At 41.6% G+C, this 19,903-nt stretch overlaps 1 protein-coding gene across 1 annotated transcript in view; it reads left to right on the forward strand.

Annotated features, from left to right (window-relative positions):
• Positions 1 to 772: 772 nt before the first annotated feature.
• The window catches only part of LOC111863670, a 36,816-nt gene continuing 17,685 nt past the window's right edge, over positions 773 to 19,903 (forward strand). The window contains exon 1 of the mRNA XM_023850188.2: positions 773 to 1,041. Coding sequence (XP_023705956.1) covers positions 972 to 1,041 — 70 coding nt within the window. The 5' untranslated portion in view covers positions 773 to 971. The remainder of the gene's footprint in view (positions 1,042 to 19,903) is intronic.

Genomic DNA, 19,903 nt, shown 5'->3' on the forward strand with positions numbered 1-19,903 from the left:
TTGTGTATTTATTTATTACTTCATTAACTTATTTAATTATGTACCAAGTTATTAACTTTAACCCGCTGCTATCCTCTTGCTGATGTCTAGAATGTATTTATTTTCACGCCCCCATGCGCCTTCATGGCATAGTGACTGTACCCAGCGACTGTTTGTCTTTTACCCTCACTTGAGGCCGCGCCATAGCTCAAGCGGTTAGTCGCTGGCTTCCCACCCGGGTCTGGTTAAGTGGGATTTGTGGTGGACAAAGTGGCACTGGGGCAGGTTTTCTCTGAGTACTTCGGTTTCCCCTGCCAATCTTCATTCCACCAATTGCTCCACAATCACCCTCACCTATCATCTGGGGCTGGTACAATAGGCCAGAAGTGGCCGCAGTATAAGGGACTTAGTCCCACCCCACTAGTAATAAAAAAAAATACCTTCACTTGCCCCTCTATATAGGTTGAAGTAAGCAATTTCATAATTCCCTGATTCTTTAAACTTCCTGTTCTTGTGAAAGTTTTGGAAGGGGAGGTTTAGAACTAGTTGACAACTACATGTATTGTACATTTTATTACAATGGGATGTATTTTTCATTCTCTTTAAACACATACAATGACCTTGAGAAATTTTCTCAGCGTATCATTGGATAAACCGCAAAGTATTGTGGTAGTGGGAGAAGGTTATCTAGCAGCATTGTTAGTTGCGTGAGATCCCCATTTTACTATTGCAGCATCTTGTTTCAGACACGACAGAAAGAGGAGTGGGGGAGGGGGAAGTACGGTGTGTCACGTCAGTCTGCAAGCGGCCGTAGCAGTGAGGCAGTGAGTGTGGGTCTCTCAAACGTAGTGGGTTTCCCTCTCTTGCAGCCAAAGATAATAACGGAGTTAACGTGAATATCGTATATTCACAAGATATATAAGTGTATTTAAACACCTGATACCTTGGTTTAGAAGTGATTTGTTAAAGTGTATGCAAGTAAACACAAGAAGATGTTAAGCGAAATCTTCAAACGTTTTAATCAAGTGGTAATTTTAAGCCTCGTTGCAATTTCAGCGTTCGGTAAGTCGATAGTGTTGTATTTCTTTACATATCCTTGGTGTTTCTTATGCGTGTTTGTTGAAATGAATTACTGTAAATGTACATTTCAAAATTTTTACATTTCTGATACGACTAATAACTTCATAAACCTTTATAGATATTTTTCAAGGAAATCTGGTGAATAACTTGTTGACTTGCCTTGAACAGTCAGTGACTTTCGAAGAGAACAAGAGAAGTGATACTTGGAATTTTATACCGATTCATTTGGTTTGTGTAGCCGCTAATCAAAATCGATATCTCGAAAAAATTTAGAAGCCTACGTTAGAAAAATGTGACTATTTTCTTGAACGACTTAAGCGTGGGATAATTCGTTATTATAGTAATTTAATTCTATCCCAAATGTGTCCAGTTCGAAACATGACCGGAAAACAAATTGTCCTGACTAATAATTGTCATTGTTTTCTTCAGTCCCTCTATGCACATGCCGTGATAGCAACTTACGTTAGGTCACGACTGTTTGCTCCCATTTTCTCACAGGTTTATTTACTGCCAACCAGTAATTTGACATTACAGCGTTTGAGCTACTGACATACTGTATACAATAAATACAGTACAATGAAGTACAATATAATAAAATCGTAATGATGCTACATAGGATTATGAGTGCGCATGGACTGTTCACATAGTGACGTGCCTGTAGCTGCATTTGACAGTAGCCTGTCATCAGCCCCATTTTTCATGAAGAAATGCCTATTTAGAAGAGCTTCTTGGAACCTGCATTTATTTTTTTCAGCAAATATAGAAAATAAGGTAAAGTTCCCCTGGGCTTCACTAATTAAACACTACATCATGAAGGCGTATGGGGATTGGATGTTTAAATCTACATTTTCTTGACCTCGGCACTAGTCGGAGGTGGGTGGTCAGCTTCACGCCACGGTCGCTATACCCCAGGGAAAAGAGCCCCCGGTACCAATTGGATAGGAGGCTGGGTGGGCCCCAGACGTGGTCTGGACGACGTCGAGAAGAGAAAATTCTTGACCCTACCGGGACTCGAACTCCGATCCCTCGGTCGTCCCGCCCGTAGCCAGTCGCTATACCGACTGCGCTATCGCCGGCTCCCCTAGCAAATAAATAAGTACAATTTATTGAAAGGGATGGACGTGGACAGCAGCCGTACTCCAATTCAAGTCCATAAACCGGAAGAAGAGAGGAGAACCACAACTCTCCGGCTAGCCGGAAGTGTAGCTAAGTTTTGCTTTGTTATTTCCGCAATAAAAAAGAGCATAGTAGTGTGATCGGAATTTTTTCTAGGTGGAAGAACGTAAATTGTAGTCGGTCCAAGTAACGGAATATCTTTCAAATTAATATCATTCGAACCCGTAGCCTTGTATGGGTATGAAACTTGGTCTCTGACACTGAGGGAAGAACTGTAGATATTTGTTTACAGGATGCTGAAGACATATTTGGACCGAAGAAGGATGAAATAACAAGTGACTGGAGAAAGTGCATAATAAGGAGCTTCAGTACGTGTACTGTTCATCAAATTTAATTAGTATTAACAAGTCAAGGGGGACAGGATGGCTGGGGAAAATAGCACGAATGGGGATAGTGAGAAAGCAAGAAAGAAAGAGACCACAAGGAAAACGTAGGCGTATAATGGGTGACAATATTAAAATTGATCTTAGAGAAATAGGATGGGTGGTATGGACTGGATACATCTGGCTCAGGATAGAGACCAGTGTAAGGATCTTGTGAACAAGGTAATAAACCTTTGTGTTCCGTACAGTTTCCGCGAATTCTTGAGTCGCTGAGAAACTCAAGAAGGGTTCAGCTCCATGGAGTTAGTTTGTATCATTGAAGCGACAGTCACGGATAAGGAATTATTATTCCTGCATGATATTTCAGGTTATCGCCTCGGCGGATATTATTGTAATATCAAAATTTTCTGTTATGTGACGCCATGTAGTTTTGTAGATATTTCTCCGACTACCAAGCTACCGATCTTCGTATCCCACAATATCAATTCTCATCAGCCAGGCCGTCTGTCCTAAACTGTCTTGATTTTCCCCAGCCTCTCTTGGCAAATAATGGGATTATATGCGAGATTTGATATCCTTACGTTGGTGAATATCTATATTATTGCCTTTTGAGACGTACTGTAGTTTGATACATAGTTGCGAAGTTTCTCTGGAATCATTATCTTCATTGGCAAAACAGCCCTTCTTTAGTTGAGGTCTTCCTTAGAAGTTTCTGCCAGATTTGTCCATAGACATACGCCTTTCACGTCTTTGAATACCTTTTTTAAGAGTATGGTCATCAGCCTTGCGTCGAACCCCCACCCTGGAGAACCATGTCTACGTATGTATATCCCCCAGTGACAGGGTGACTCACACCTCAAGACACCGGTGTTCCTCTCGGTCGCCTTTAACGACACTCAAGACTACAGTTGAAGTATTCTAACCCACCTTCATATTGGGAGTTTCTCTGGGACAAACAAATCAAACAAACTCTGTGGCCTGTAGTCCGTAAAAGAACTATACCGACCGAGCGACCGCCGCTTGTAGGCGAAGTTCGTGCCAACTTTAGTGGATAGAGTGTGTCACGTGGTCAGCGCAACGGATCCCCACGGCCGTTAATCTCGGTAGTCTAGGCCGGAGCCATTATTTCCTTGAAATAACTCCTCAATTATCCTCACAAAGCTGAGTGAACCCCGTTCCAGACCCACTATTTCTCAGAAAATCTCGTATCGCCGGGAATCGAATGCAGGACCTCTGGATCTGTAGCCATGAACTCTAGAGACGGGACGCTGCTACAAAGTACGTGATAACCGCTTTCTTCCACGGCTTTCCCAACTACTCGTTCAAAATCAATAGATATATGCAGTTGGGATAACGTTGTTAAATGAACAAACTAATGTCTTTTTATGATAATGAGACTAGAGGAATAGAAGGGTCGTCATATTTCTGTTTATTGCTAAGTAGCATGGACACAAATGTCAGAAGTCGAAGTGTTATTGACCTTGGTCCCAGCTTTCACGTGGAACACTCTTCGGTGTGCTTTTCCTAAGAAGTGTGTGCCATTGCATGCTTTGGCACTCGGCGCCGCACGCGTCTAGAGTCCCCGACGCCCTATATAGCCTAATCGATATTGCTGGCAGTTCGCATAAATCGAAACTTTGAAATGTATTATAGGCCTCTTGGCATGGAAGCCGACAGGAATTTCTCAAAGGAGAATTTGTATAAATGTATGTTCAAGAAGAATGCCGTCTTCTGGCATGTGGCGCTGTGTAGATCTAGTGTAAACCGACGTTTCGGAGGAACGTATCGCCTCCATCTTCATCCCAGAAGACGGCATTCATCATAGTCACCACCTTGAAAACATCAAATCTTACATACGTTCAAGAAGTTAAGGTCGCCCCTCATATTCAGAATGGAAGAATACAATTCAATTAAAAATAATATTAATTTTTGTTTTTAATATTTGCTATAGCCCACTTCCCTCTTTTTTTTCAGTTTTGATTTTTGTTTCCTGTGGAGCTTTGGGCGTGTGTGTGTTGTGTTCTTCTGGCTCAGGATAGGAACTAGTGGCGGGGTTTTGTGAACACTGTAATCGACCTTCGGGTACCATAAAATGGTCTGGATTTCTTGAGTGGCTGAGCAACTGTTGGTTTCTCAAGAAGGACTCATCTCCATACAGTTAAAGTTCATGAGCAGTTGCCCCCCCCCTTGCCGGTGCCCATGCCCCTTTTAGGTAAATGAATAAGACCATAATTATCTCTTCAGCAAAAAAAAAAAATCCCTATAACAGTCCGTGAAGGCCCATAGAGTTGTGAGACGTCGAGGCTCCCACATTTTCTCCAGAGTGTCGGCTCACAGATGGCGGTAAGGTTGTTAGCCTTACGCGCCAGCTGCTCTTTACCTCCCCAGGAAGATTCCTGGTAATCATTTCTGTTAGAGGCTGAGTCGACCCCAGGGGCATAATGCGGCTGGAAGGATTAGGTCAATTGAAAAATATTCACCTCATCGGGACTCGAACCAACGAGCTTCCTGCTTGTAGCATAATGCTTCAACCAACTACGCTACCGCGTGCCCCTTTCAATCAAAACGAGCTTCAATATGGCGGAGGCCGAACGTCCCTCTAGAGTCAGGAAAGCCCTTATGGTTAACGAAGCAGGGTACGTCACACATTGTGTAGGCAGCCTTGCCGAAGAAGAATGTAGTGTATTTAGGAATTTCAAACCGGAATATGTTGAGAAAAGAATCGTAATACATTTCTAACGATGACGTAATGATGTGCGTCATTACCTGACGATGAAGCGCACTCTCGTTCCTACTGTATGGAGTATAGTGCCACGATTTCGTAATCGTGGGCTGGCCTGAAACAGACTCAGGTTCTTCGCGGTTTTCATCTGTCTCCCCAGGAAGTTCCGGGATGGTGGGTCTACTTCAAGTTAGACCAAAACCGCTTCCTTCCACATCCTTTATAATTCATTATTCCATAGTCCTATTAGGTTAATTCAGTCGGCGCAATCACGGTCTGAATGAAAACTCTGTGTTCGATTCCCGACAGTAGGAAGAGATATTTTCTTCTCTGAAGCGTCCAGACCGGCTCTGGGGCCCAGCCAGTCTCCTGTCCAATGGATACCGGGGACAATTTTCTCGGGGGTAAAGTGGCCGGGGCGCGAAGATTACCACTCACGTAAGATTTGAGGCTTTCACGGCGGTGACTATGTGGTGTTAACCGACGTTCCTCCGAAACGTCGGTTAACACCACATATACACGGTGCCAAATCCCAGAAGACTGCTTTCTTCATTACCACTCACCTTCATCCAGTTTTGAGGTTATGAATACGGGGAAGTAAGTCTCCTATATACCATTCGTTTTCATGATTTGATGCTTAATTTATGACACGGATAACTTTACATTTAATATAATCATCTTATCGCTGTTTATCATCTGCAAATGTTGATAACGTCACTCAAAAGTAATAGAATGAAATTACTTTTACATACATGTATTTTCGTCTTAAATGCGACTTATTGTCCGGTCACCGTTCTTCCTCACTAAATGTTTCGGCCGCACACGGCCATCGTCAGTTGTTGCGTATCTTCCTAAAATTGTCGCACGGTATGTCGAAGTTATAGGTAGGCCGCACACCGGCATGCGTCAAGACACGATTTCTGCGACATGACGCAAAGAAAGGATCACAATTGAAACCAATGAGGTTATGAAAACCGCCACACACCGGTCTAAGTTATGACGTCAGTAACATGACTCAGACCGGTGTGCAGCGGTTTTCATAATCTCATTCGTTTCAACTGTGCCCTTTTCTTTGCGTCATGTCGCAGACATCGTGTCTTGACTGTTATATGTCATGACGCATGCCGGTGTGCGGCCTACCACATACAGCGTGTGAACGCGATATTTCCTAGTTACGATGAATTAAACTTGGCATTAAAATTAACATCTTGATGTTATATCCATTGTGGTCGTATTCCATACATTTAAAATATATTTGTTTGAGAGTATTTCTCGTTGTTGGATTCAGTAGCGCTGCATTCCATTTACGGCTTGGGTATTATCTGTAATGAGTAAGTAATGTGTTGTGTTATATAATTTTATTTGTATTTTTATAAGTTTTGATAGTTGTGTGTAGTTGTACTTAACGCGTATTATTTGTACAATTCATGAGGATATGCATGTAGTGTTGTTATCAGTGTTATCTGAAATGTGCAAAGGATATATAATTATATATATATATAATATAATTTTGTTATATTTTGTGTTTTTTACGTTAGTTTACTTCTTATACTTACGTATGCTCAATTAGCTTGTGGGTTTTTCATCGCTGTTAGACTAGTTACGTTGTTAAGTGATTTGTGTTTGCAGATATGAGCGTTCTGTGTGACTAATTCTACTCTCTGGTGTAATGTCTATGAGGTTTTATCTGTCGATGTACGTGTCGTTATCTTTACTGATGTTACAAGTGTGATAACCTTCTAAGGTAATTACTTGTAAATGTTTGCTTTTCTTTCCTTCTTTGTAATATCCGTGTTATCCGTCATGGTTCCATATGTATGCCCTATGTTTAGTATATTGCTATTGTTTCTGACGGCGTGAATGTGTTCTTTATATCAAATTGTGTTGTTCCTGTTTGTCTGATGTAGTTTAGGGACAGTATAGGCTTTTCATTTGGTAAATGCTGCTTCTATTGTATTTTTATCTGTTTGTGCATGGGACTGTAATATATTTTGTATTGTGTTCGTTGTGCTGAATGCTACTAATTTTAATTCCAAGCTTAATTCGCTTCAATTAAGAAATATGGCCTTCACACACGATATATAACTTTGACATACCGTTCAACAATTTTAGCAAGATTGACAAAACATGTCGATGGCCGTATGCGCCCGAAACGTGCAGTGAGTAAGAAGGGTGACTTGATGATAAGTTACATTTAAGACGTAAATATATGTATACAAAAGTAATACGTTAATGCAACAGGATGTTTAAATACAATAACAGATTGAAATATAATAATAGATGGAAGAGGCATGTAGCACACATGGGTGAAGGCAAAGTTATCCCTGTGCTTAACTAAATAAGAACTACGCCATGAGGACTTATGTGGGAGTGTTTGTATAGAGCCACGTTTTCTTGACCTCGGCACTAGTTGGAGGTGAGTGGTCAGCTTCACGCCCCGGCAACTTTACTTCCGGTGTAAGAGTTCCGGGTACCCATTGGATAGGAGGCTGGGTGGGGCCCAGAGCCAGTCTGAGCGACATGGAGAAGAGATAATTCTTGACCCTACCGGGACTCGAACTCCGACCACTCGGTCTTCCAGCCCGTAGCCAGTCACTATACCGACACACACATGGGAGATATGAGAAACTGCAGTGAACCTAGAGATCAAAGACCACTTGAGGCGCCTAGACTTGCGCCTTCGTCTGAAGGCGATACGGAAATGGATATTAAAGATAGAAGATGTGAGGCTGTTGACTTAATTCGTCTTACTTGGGATAGGTTCCTGTTGCTGTTTCTTCCGAAGTCCGTCATGAACTCCCGGATTCTGTAAGGGGAGGGGAGGATTTCTTGACAACAAGAGTGACTATTAATAATATCTGAAAGTCTGTGTCAATATGACAATATTTGTGTTCCTGGATATTACCCATTGTACTGTTTTTATTTAAAACACAGTGTTTCGGATAGTGGATTCTGTCTCTTTCTTCGGGTGGAAACATTTAGTTGGGCCCTATCTCCGTATACCAGCATCAACATAAGATAGGACATGTAAACCAAGCAACCGGTTAGCTCTGTTTAGGGAAATAATAATAATTAATAACATACGAAACACGGACGAACTTTATGGGTAGAATGCAGAATTTTAGTATGTTAAACTGGGTGGTACATACAGAAACCACTGGACTTTGAAAGAAGCCGGGATAGCTCAGTCGGTGTAGCAATGGGCTACGGGCTGGACAGCTGGGTTCAATCCCCGGCAGATGCAAAACATTTCTCTTCTCCACAGCGTTTAGACCGGCTCTGGGGCGTATCCGATGGATACTTGGGGCTCTTTCTCCGGGGATAAAGCGGTTGAGGCGTGACACTAACCACTCAACTCCATCTAGTGCTGAGATCAGGAATGGTGGAGCTATATCTCCACTCCCTATGTACCTTCATGGCATAATGCTTAATTAATTAAGCTCGAGGACAACTTTATACACTCACTTCAGCTTTTAGTACGCCTTCCTATATAAATTTTCCGTAATTACAATAATATTAAAATTACAATTAAACTGCCATATGTTCCGGCTTTATTTGGCCATCCTAGGGCAACTATTCAGTCTGAAACCGCTACACTGCATTAGTTCTTAAGTTAAAGTACTCCAATGTTATTGCATTTTCGTCCTTCACATTAAAACACGTTTGTTTTGAGAACATAACTCTTTTATCTTTTCTTGCGTTAATTTCTTTCTGCGACTTCCGCGTTTCTTTTGTTTTCTTTAGCGCTATGAATATCGTGTGCTGGTGTTATCGTTGTTATTTTTATGTGCCCCAGTAGTGTGTGTGTTCTCACTAGTCGAGTGTTTGTCACTTTTATATCAAATTTACCTTACCTTCAGCTTACGGGGCTTTGAAATGTTAAAATGTGATATGGGGATGTGGAAATTTTTTTACTAAAATCGCTGGGAAATTTCGAATTTAAGTCATATTGATACAAAATGGTTTATACATGGACGTATTCTATAAACATATTTTCCGTCGAATTTTCAGATTTTCTTCGCATCAGATGCCAAACACTTCAGCGAAAACTGCGAAGAAATTCCGATTTTCAACAATATTAATCCGTGACAACGCTTAACTCACATAAAAACATGATTTCATACAATGGATTTCCGTCTACATACACAGAACGATAAACAGCACTACAACACGGGCATTGTGAAGGGGCATACATGATAAGTACACCAGCCTATTTGGGAACTACACAATAACACAGACACCCATGCCACTGGGCAAATAAATCCAAACAGACAGACGTCAAAGAGTGTTTTTTGGATTAATGAACGACGACCTCATGAAAATATTGAAATTTTAACAAAATTGTAACTAGTTTTTATTGATTTTAATTAAGGTTAATTTATTTTAAGTTAAGAGATATCGTATTCACATGTGATATGAGAAGTTGAACTCTTCATACATTACAACAATTTTAGCGAATCAGAGACACCTGATGATGGCGTGTACGGTCGAAACATGTTATGAGGAGGAAAGGGGACAATAATAAGTTGCATTATAGACGCAAATATATTGTATCAAATAAATTATATATTTATGCAACACTCACTCGTGGAGCTGAGCCCTTCTTGAGAAGCCACCAATTCTGCAGCTACTCAAGAACTTTCCAGCATTGTATGGAACCCGAAGGCTCATTACCGTGTTCACAAGAGCCCTCCACTGGTCCCTGTCCTGAGTCAGATCATTCCAAACCATACCATCCTATCCTATCTCTCTGAGATCCATTTTAATATTGTCCACCCACCTACGCCTTTTTCATCTGGCTTTCCCACCAATATCCTATATGAATTCCTCTTCTCCCCATTCGTGCTACATGTCCTGCCCACCTCATCCTCCTTGACTTGATCATTCTAATTACATTTGGAGAAGAGTACAAGTTATGAAGCTCCTCATTATGCAGTTTTCTCCAACCTCCCGTCACTTCATCCCTCTTCGGTCCAAATATTCTCCTCAACACCTTCAGTCTATGTTCCTCCCTTAATGTCACAGACCAAGTTTCACACGCATATAGAACCACAGGCAAAATTATAGTTTTCTGTATTATAATTTTTATATTTTTGGACAGCAGTACCCCATATACAGGTATTAATACAACGGGATGCTTAAATACAATATTACAAGATCGTGAATTGTATCTTTTCTTCGTTTGTTGTACACCATAGCTCCTTCCACATGTTTTGTTGACATTTGCATGTTACTGTTACCGTTTTAAGAGAGTTTAATAAGCCTCAAGGAACGCTTTTAGCAATTTTGCGCATTGCATTGTGGAGTGCATTACTCACAATCTTGTACGTATCATTAGGGAAAGGTTCCCCAGCTGTCACAGCGGCGACTGTGAAGATTACCGTGTACATGTGTATTAGCCGGCGACCGGAGTAACTTCAAAAGTTACCGCTAAGTTGTCCGCAGCGGTAGCGCTGCCAACCATAGAAGATTATTTGCAAAAACATAATCCAAATCCTAACCTTAGAAGGTTTTTACGTAGATATTTATTTTTAAAAGCAGAACTATAAACCTAACCGTACAGATTTGTCCTCCTAGGCAAATTCTTCATTCTTGTTTTTGCAAGTAAAGTTCAAAGGTTGGCAGCACTAAAGTAGCCGACGTGGTGGCATATTCGAAAGTTACTTGGGTCACCCGTTAATACGTAATTTACAGATTTTCTTCTGGGTTGTGACGGCGTATAGTTTGATAGATAAGTACCAACGTGTTGAAGTAACATGGTACCATGGGGCGACTTTGCTTTTTGGGTGTCAACATTATTCCAAACTGGACGGAGTATATAAGAGGAAGTGCAGGAATTGGAATGCTATGACATCTTGAGGTAATTTTTTTGTGCACTGGTTGGCAACTGGAACGTAAGTCTATACGGTAGAAGAGGGAAAAACTGCTCAACTCTTTGTGATGTAGGGAAGGGAAGGCAAGGATTTGTGCTAAGACCGAACTACCTTTACCCCCAGTCGGCGCCAGGTTCCTCCGAAATGACGGTACTTATATCAAACTACACGGCTTCACATCCCAGTTGACACTTCTTAATCCTGCTCTTACCATAGTATGGCGCGTCCTTATGATGGAAACGACTTCCAGATATGTGATATAGCTGCGAATAGGTAGAAAAAAGGGTAAAAGTATTCCTGTAACAGAAAATTTTATTTATGAGGAAACTGCCTGCTACATGTTTCATGCTGATTTTTCGCTTGGTTTATTCTTCGATCCTGAAGATGGAGGCGTCATGTTCCTCGGAAACGTTGGTTGATTTTCACCGGAGTACAATTGCGTTTTATCCTAGAAGATAGAATTCTTAAATATATATATTTCTGCCCTTATAAGAAATTACTTTCGCTAATTAGTAAAAGCCAATAATATTTGACACATTCTAAAATTAGTCCAGAAAGACGGTATCAGACATTGAAACTGATACACTACATTTTCTTAGCTTTTCTTCCGCGTTCTCCTCCCTTTCCTCTGTCCATTCTTCGGGCTTAATCATAAAACTGTCCCGTTTTTCAGTCTGACTGCCCTGTTCGGCCATTTTATTTTTGTAGAAGATTTTAACGCTGAAAAGCCTTACCAGCACCACCTGGCTATCCCTCTGAAGCAGAGTCCTTCTTGAGAAACTAGTAGTCGCTCAGCCGTTCCCCACCTTATAGGAAAATGAACACAGGAATATTGAGCATGTCCACTTACAACCTTCTTCAGGTACATAACATATTCTAAGTAGTTTCTAACAAAGCGTTTGACCTTGTCATTATAAACTCAGGCATGCGCGTTGTATTTAAGTGGTTTATGGGGATTTCATTCCACTGTATTTCAACCCACCTGAATAATATTTATAGCACCAATAAATACCTAACGAGGTCACGACATCACGACATTGTCCCAAGCAGCATTCTGAAACATTCTTTCAGACTGGCGGATGAATGTAAATTTAATTTAATAAATGTCGAATTTAATTTGATTTCGGTCGTATTACTGTGTAGTTCTCGTTTAACACAGGACCTCCCAAAAAACGTTGTACCAGTAGCGTAAACACGAAATAAGTATTATGCGCACGACCGGAAGAAGACCGCCATGTCAAGTCTACTAGTTTCACGCAGAACGATGAATTTCACAACTCAGTCCTTATCTTACGTGAGGTAAAGTAGACAGACCCTTTCATGCGTCCTCTATATGGACACACAGTGGGGAGTTTTATCTGTACTCGTGAACGGATTAGATTAAATTTGTTTCCCTACACCAGAAGCTGTAAGGAAATGGAATTCTTATCAACCGGTGATGAAGATCTGAAATAAATGGATTAAATTTAAGGCGCTCGGGATAGAGCCCAATGTCACACTTCAGTGCATAGTGTAATGAACCTTACACGTACCGTAAAAACAAGGAATTTCTTGGCCGACTGAATATCTACTAACAGTCAACCGTGGCGTCAAAACAAAATAACTCCTCTACAAGTTTCACTACGAAGTGTAGTATATGTTGCCTTGTTGCAAGGTAAGGTAAAGTTGTTCCTGTACATGTACTACGCCATGAAGGCGTTTACAAATAAAACGCCATGGCTTTAGTCCGCAAGCGAACTATACCGACTGAGCCACCGCCTCTTGTCGACGAAGTTAGTGCCAACTTCAGCGGATAGAGGGTGTCGCGTGGTCAGCGCAACGAATCCCCGGGGAGTGGAGACCCACGTTTTCTTGACCTAGGCACTATTTGGAGGGGAGTGATCAGCTTCACACTCCGGCCGCTTTACACCCGTTACCCATTAGCTAGGAGGTTGGGTGGATCCCAGAGATGGTCTGGACGATATGGAGAAATGAAAGTTCTTGGCCTTACCTTAGTGAATTATACACAAAGGGATGCATACCATAAACAAAAAACAAAGAAACTACGTGATTTTAGTCCGCAAGAGAACTATACCGATCGAGCGACCGCCGCTTGTCGGTGAAATTAGTGCCAACTTCAGCGGATATAGGGTGTCGCGTGGTCAGCGCAACGAATCCCCACGGCCGTTAATTTCGGTTTTCTAGACCGGAGCCGATATTTCCTTGAAATAGCACCTCAATTATCCTCACGAGGCTGAGTGGACCCCGTTCATGCATACCATAAAGATTACTATTTCAAATTCGCATAAAGTGCGACCGAACTGTACTTGAAGCATTGCTCGTGGTAGACAAGGAATTCCTGTACACGCGAAATGGAACCGATTGTGAGTAATATCACTACACAGTTGTGACCATGGCTTCGGGTATCGTCCATGTTGAGACTACAGAACATCAACTGGCTTTAGCGTTGATTCGTGTCGCATATCTGGAAAAACAGGAGGAGACAGGTCTTACAGTCAACAGAGATGCCGATGAAACTCAAACAATTTTCTATAAATGGAGCGAGCACCAGTCTCAGTCCTATGTCAACATTTCCAAACCAACCATCTTGACTTTGCATGACATTTGTGCAGGAAGCGACGACTGTAGAACTGTCGGACTCGCTCAGACAACGGTCATCTGGTCAAAATTCATAGCTACTAATGATCCCAACAATCCGTGTTTCAGCCATCTTCATCAAACACAAAACAGAATCTCATTGGTATAATATATGCGTATGTTTATGGCTCTCTGCGTCCTGTTCTCACCTTGTCAGTTTCTAGTCAAGTCTTAACTTCGTCTCAATTGCAATAACGAAGAAAAAAACTCCGTGACCTGTAGTCCGCAAGCGAACTATATCGCCCGAACGACGCCGCATGTCGGCAAAGTTAGTGCAAACTTCAGCGGATAGAGAGTTTCGCGTGGTCAGCGCAACGGTTCTCCACGGAATTTAATTTCGGTTTTCTAGACAGGAGCCGCTACTTTTCCATTCAAGTAGCTCCTCAATTATTCCTCACGAGGCTGACGACCCCGTTCCAGACCCACAACGGGACCTCTGGATCTGTAGCCAGGAACGCTGACCACTAGACCAGAGAGGCCGGGAATATGTTGCTTTACACGGGATTTTGTTTTTCACTGCTTTGACTATGAACATTTGGGACCTGACAGAACATAGTTTGATACACCTGTACAATCGTTTCGGAGAAACGTGGTGTCTCCATCTTCAGGGTCCCTGGTGCGATGGTAGAAATGGCACGAAAAAATCCGTTACTTATTTTCTTCCACTGTTGTAAAGCTACTCGTTGTTTAAATGTAACTTGTATATTTACTTTACCTTACTGAGCTTTGTAGCCTCGACAGAAAGTGGATTGTTTGTGTCTGTACATTGGACGATAGATAACAGATCTGATAAACAGTGATGCCGTAATTTCATCATATGTGACAGGAAACGTTGAGATAGCTTTAAAATAAGTTCCTAACAGACTTCCATGGCGATTTTAATGTGGTAAATTTGTTTGCCTCCAATTCAAGGCTTTGGTTTCATCCTTTTATAAATAGGTCCCTATTATACGTATTACATGACTTTCATATATAGGATAGGCCGCGTCATAGCTCAAGCGGTTAGTCGCTGGCTTCCCATCGCGGCTGCCCGGGTTCGATCCCGGGTCTGGTCAAGTGGGATTTGTGGTGGACAAAGTGGCACTGGGGCAGGTTTTCTCCGAGTACTTCGGTTTCCCTTGCCAATCTTCATTCCACCAATTGCCCCACAGTCACCCTCACCTATCATCTGGGGCTGGTGCAATAAGCCAGAAGTGGCCGCAGTGCAAGGGACTTAGTCCCACCCACTAGCAATAATAAAAAAAAAGAAATAATAATAATGAGAATTCATATATAGGCATTTCACAGTCTAGCATGCTCTCCTTATTTTGCACGTTATTTAACTGGACCAATTAATTAATATTCCTGAGATTCAATGAGAAACAAACGAACTTCGCAGTGCAGCAGTCAACACTGTTACTTCTGGATTATTAAATTTTCGGACTTCGTCCATCGTCCGATATTTTAAGTAACACAGAGTTTCAGAAACTGGATCTGTTTTGTCCTCAGATGTAAGAGTAAAAGGCACATGCTCTGTTGGGTTCTTTGGAAAGAGCTAACCGCAATCACTGAATGATTGATCGAGTGATCCAATAATTGCAGTTGTCTTTTTCCTAACACACCCAACACAAGATCTCCCACCACCTCCCCTCATGACGGAAACCGATCCAGTTTCCGAAACTGTGTTCTTTAGAATACCGGCCGATAGACAAAGGCCAAAGAATCCAGTAACCCTTGGTGTTATACACCACCGTCACACCCCTTTAGAATCTACTAACAATGTTTACTTACTGCTTGAGAAATCCCACGATCGAATTTCGGTTCAGGGTTATATGACAGGTTCTTTCTTTTCCTGAGTTTCTCCAGAAAATGTTGTGATTTTTTTAATTTTTAGTGGTGTGAGACTGAGTCCACTTGGTACTGCGGCCACTTCTGGCCTACTGTACCAGCCCCGAATGATAGATGATGGTGATTGTAAAGCAGTTGGTGGAATGAAGATTGGCAGGAGAAACCGAAGCACTCAGAGAAAACCTGCCCCAGCGCCACTTTGTCCACCACAAATCCCACGGTGGGAAGCCAGCGACTAACCGCTTGATCTATGGCGCGGTCTGATGTTACCTTGGATTAGATGTCAGGTTTTGGTGAGGGTTAGTGAGCCTGGATAGCTCGATCTGTATACACGGCAAGTCTACGGGCCGGACGACCCAGAAATCAGTGTTAGGTTTCCGGCAAGAGGAAGATTTCTTCCCCCACAGCGTCTAGACCGGCACTTAGACCCACCAAGCCTCCTATCCAGTGGGTACCTGGGGCTCTATCTTCGGGGGCAAGGTGGTCGGGACTCAGAGCTCACCACTGATCTTCATCTGGTGCCGAGATTAGATGAATTTAGGTTACATTAACATTTGTACGTCCGAAGTGCGCATATCGGTATGTAGAAATGTAAATCCGTCATGGTCACAGTACACATTTGTGCATTCGGGCATCTAAAAGCCGCTAATTGAAGGGAAAGCAAAATCCTAAATAATCATAAAAAGTTAAATAGTTCCGTCCAGTGTGACTGGTTAAGTTTTTTTTTTCTTATTTCAATTATTCACACCCTTACATGTTTCGGTTTTCAGAGAAACACCTTTACATCAATACTGGTAGGAGCCACCATTACAGTACATGTTCTAAAAGTTAAAATATATACATTCAATATAAATAAAATACAACTGGGTGTAAAATCTAAAGTCTTTACAACTACAGTTGGCTGTTCCAATACATTAAAATATTTATAGTTAGTTTGATAATATTCTACTGGAATTCGTAAACCAAGCTGTTTCGTGTCGTCTCTTTTATTATTTCTGTTGACGGGGGCCGAATGTGTGCCACTGTGTCATTCTCGAGAAGAGGGGTCTGTGGTGTTGTCCTGTGGCCCCTGTGTTGTGACGGACCAGAATGAAACAAATCAAATTCCTAAATGATTAATTTTAAATATAGTAAAATTCAATGTACATATCTTTTTTGTTATCTGCTTGATGTATATATATGCTTCCCCCCGTCTTTTCATTTCAAACGCCGAGCCGCGACCCGGTACTGGGCCCTGGCATCAATTATACGGGGTCTTCATCTTCATTCATTCATTCATTCATTCATTCATCTGTAATCTGTCAGACGGCAGGTCCACAGTCTCTTCCAAACAGTTCCTCCACTTGATCCGATCTAGAGCTTTGTCCTTCAAGTGAAAATATCCTCTTCTGTCCCCAAGGTCATCCAGCATCTTCTTACGTCTTCTTCCTCGTCTTCTGGTCACTTCTATCCGCCCCTCTATCTTTCCTTCAATAACTTCTTTTAGAAGGCAGTTACCGCGTAAGATATGACCAATCCAATTAGCCTTCCGTTTTCTTATATAGAAAAAAAAATTACCTTACCGCGGATTGAAAAATTTTGAGAATCACTGATATAACTGAATCTCGCCTTTGTATGTACTTCTCGAAGCGCCCAATAATGAGCAGTCCCACGTCACATATCTTACACTTTAGCCCCCTTTCAGTTTCAGCAGCTTTCAAAAGACGTTTCAGTGTCGTTGTATGATGAAATTACAATATTCGAATTCACTATGAACTCAGAAAACTGAATGCATTCTATCTTAGCTACGATGCAAGTGCTTGGTTGCGACAGTAGAACGGACATTATTCTCTTGCAGCTGCAATGGAACTGATACACGAAACAAAGATTATTTTCTCTAGTCCCTCTTCAATTCAGTTACTTTCACTTTTCTATTCTTTATTCAACAGAGTCGAATATCTGAAGAGTGTAGCAAAAAGTGTGAACCTTACGAGCAGAATAATAAAACATGGATTTTAGTGTTTCCAGCTGTTTTACGGCACGAAGGCAGCGAAAGAATGTCAAGTGCTAGAAGATGGAATGATTTTATAATGAAGAACCATTTTGTGAAGAAGTGAGAATTACAAATAAAATAAATACAGTAAAACTTGGTTATAGCAACATCGGTTTCTGCGACACCTTGTCTATTGCGTCAAATATTCAATGGTACGAACTAATTCCTCATAAAGCAACTGTTTTTATACCTTGCTTAGTACGACATGCACAAATGCATCAACCTCGTATGTAACGTCATTTTCATTCCTGAATTTCTCTGATATGGACATTGAACGTAATTTAGAAAGTGTGTATTGGGCAAGTAACAGGAAACAGATGAAGATAACTGATTACTGTACTCGTATCTAGGTACAGTAAGGCACAACAATTGATGTAATCTACTGTAATTTGGTGAGTAGGCCTACCTTTAATATACAGTATTAGTGCGGTGTGTATTGTCAGTGAAAAGCGCTGTAATATGTCTTTGATATTACACATTTGGGCAATTCCACGTTAATGTTACGTTAGTCTGTACTTAACTACGTATTTCACTCTAAAAAATGCAACATTTTAACTCGGTTTTTGGTAGATTTTTACGTGACTAACATAAGGCTACTGTGGAAGTGCCCATTTCGGTTACAACGACATTCGTTTATAACGACACTATTTTTAGGTCCCTTTGATGACGTTATAACCAAGTTCTACTGTAGTTTAACTGATTTGTCTAAATATTTTCAAATCTTACTTTATAATATATAGCACTATATTATTTATTGATAAAAACAAAATTAATTCCATTCCTCTTTCATAAATTATTGAAATGCCTAACAACAGCGAACACTTAAATAAACTCCGTCCAGCTCACCATACGATCATTTAAAATGTCCAGCATTTTAAGGTTAATTTGGGTAAGGTATGGGGTGAGTATGCCGATCACGGTGGACGCGCGGTCTTGAGGCATGATCCACGATCCTCAGACAGGACGACGTTACAACTGCAGATATTGTCACGTGATGAATAATAACGGTTCTGGATTGGATGTATTAGCACTCCGATTACAATTACAACCAATTATAACAGCTCACAATTAATGACTAAGGCGGCCCATACACGTACGAGTCCGGCTCGGCGAGGAGCCGGACTCGGATTAATTTCACCACACATGTATGAGCGTGGTGACCCATATACGGACGAGTTTGGCTCATTGGAACCCGAGCCGAGTCGGCCTCGCGAGCCAGACTCGTACGTGTATGGGCCCCCTAAGACTCGCTCCATTCCTTACTGAACTACGAGTGTCTTCTCTTCTGCCGTGACGGATGACGAACGAGGAATCACTTGCGACTGAACTCATTTGAAACTAACTTGTGAATGAATCGCTGAACTCCTTTACGAGTGAATTAATTAATTCACGGATGAACTGTATTTACACTCGGGGCGAACCAGAGACTACAAACTCGAACAGTTAGTGTATTTCTCTCTTTATCCGTTGCCACGTGTTATGCCCCAAAATTCGAGATAGTAGAAGAAGCCACGGCCCAAAAATGTTCGCGCCTAGCGAACAGTGTTGCACAGTTATTGCCGCAACTTGTAAACATCAGTAATGGCAAGTAGGTTAGGAATCTGCTTGCCCAGCAAGGCTGTGTCCTCACAGCGCCAGAAGTTTGCCTCACTCGGGCACTGGAGGATCGGAAGAGATTGCTTACGCAGCGATCAGACGCCCGGGGGGTCTGCCCACATCCCGATAAGACCCAATGAAAGCCTAACTTTAAGAAATTAGAACACAAGGGAGGAGCTATCTACCCCCTTGTCGTCCACGCTGAATCAGCGAATTAAAACTATAAATGAGGGAAATTCAAGAGACTTACAATTCTGATTTTAAACAGAATATTCAGTTGTCAGCCGGAGGCGCTACTCAATATGGGTTTAACAAGCGCCGGAAGGGCCTACAGTCTTCTATGTCAAGTAAGTCTTGTTCACGTATATTAGCCATGCTGATTGAGAATATGTTGTTTGATAGTAAGGGAGATAACTGTGTGGTTGAGTTATTTTAATGTGAAACTCCAGTGAACCCAGTGAGCCCTGAGGGTAGGATAATAGATTAATGTAAAGGCCTAGGACATTAGGCAGGCCATCTGTGAATTATAATATATATATATCAAGGTTAGGGTTAGTGTGTTATAGTAAAGATAGTATATGGGAAGTGAGATATCAACAAGGGTAGTTTATGTAGAAGAGACCGTACGATAGATAGGTAATCATATATCCTGTGTAAT

This window comes from Cryptotermes secundus, unplaced genomic scaffold (assembly GCF_002891405.2).
Source record: "Cryptotermes secundus unplaced genomic scaffold, Csec_1.0 scaffold234, whole genome shotgun sequence".
NCBI classification, from domain to species: domain Eukaryota; kingdom Metazoa; phylum Arthropoda; class Insecta; order Blattodea; family Kalotermitidae; genus Cryptotermes; species Cryptotermes secundus.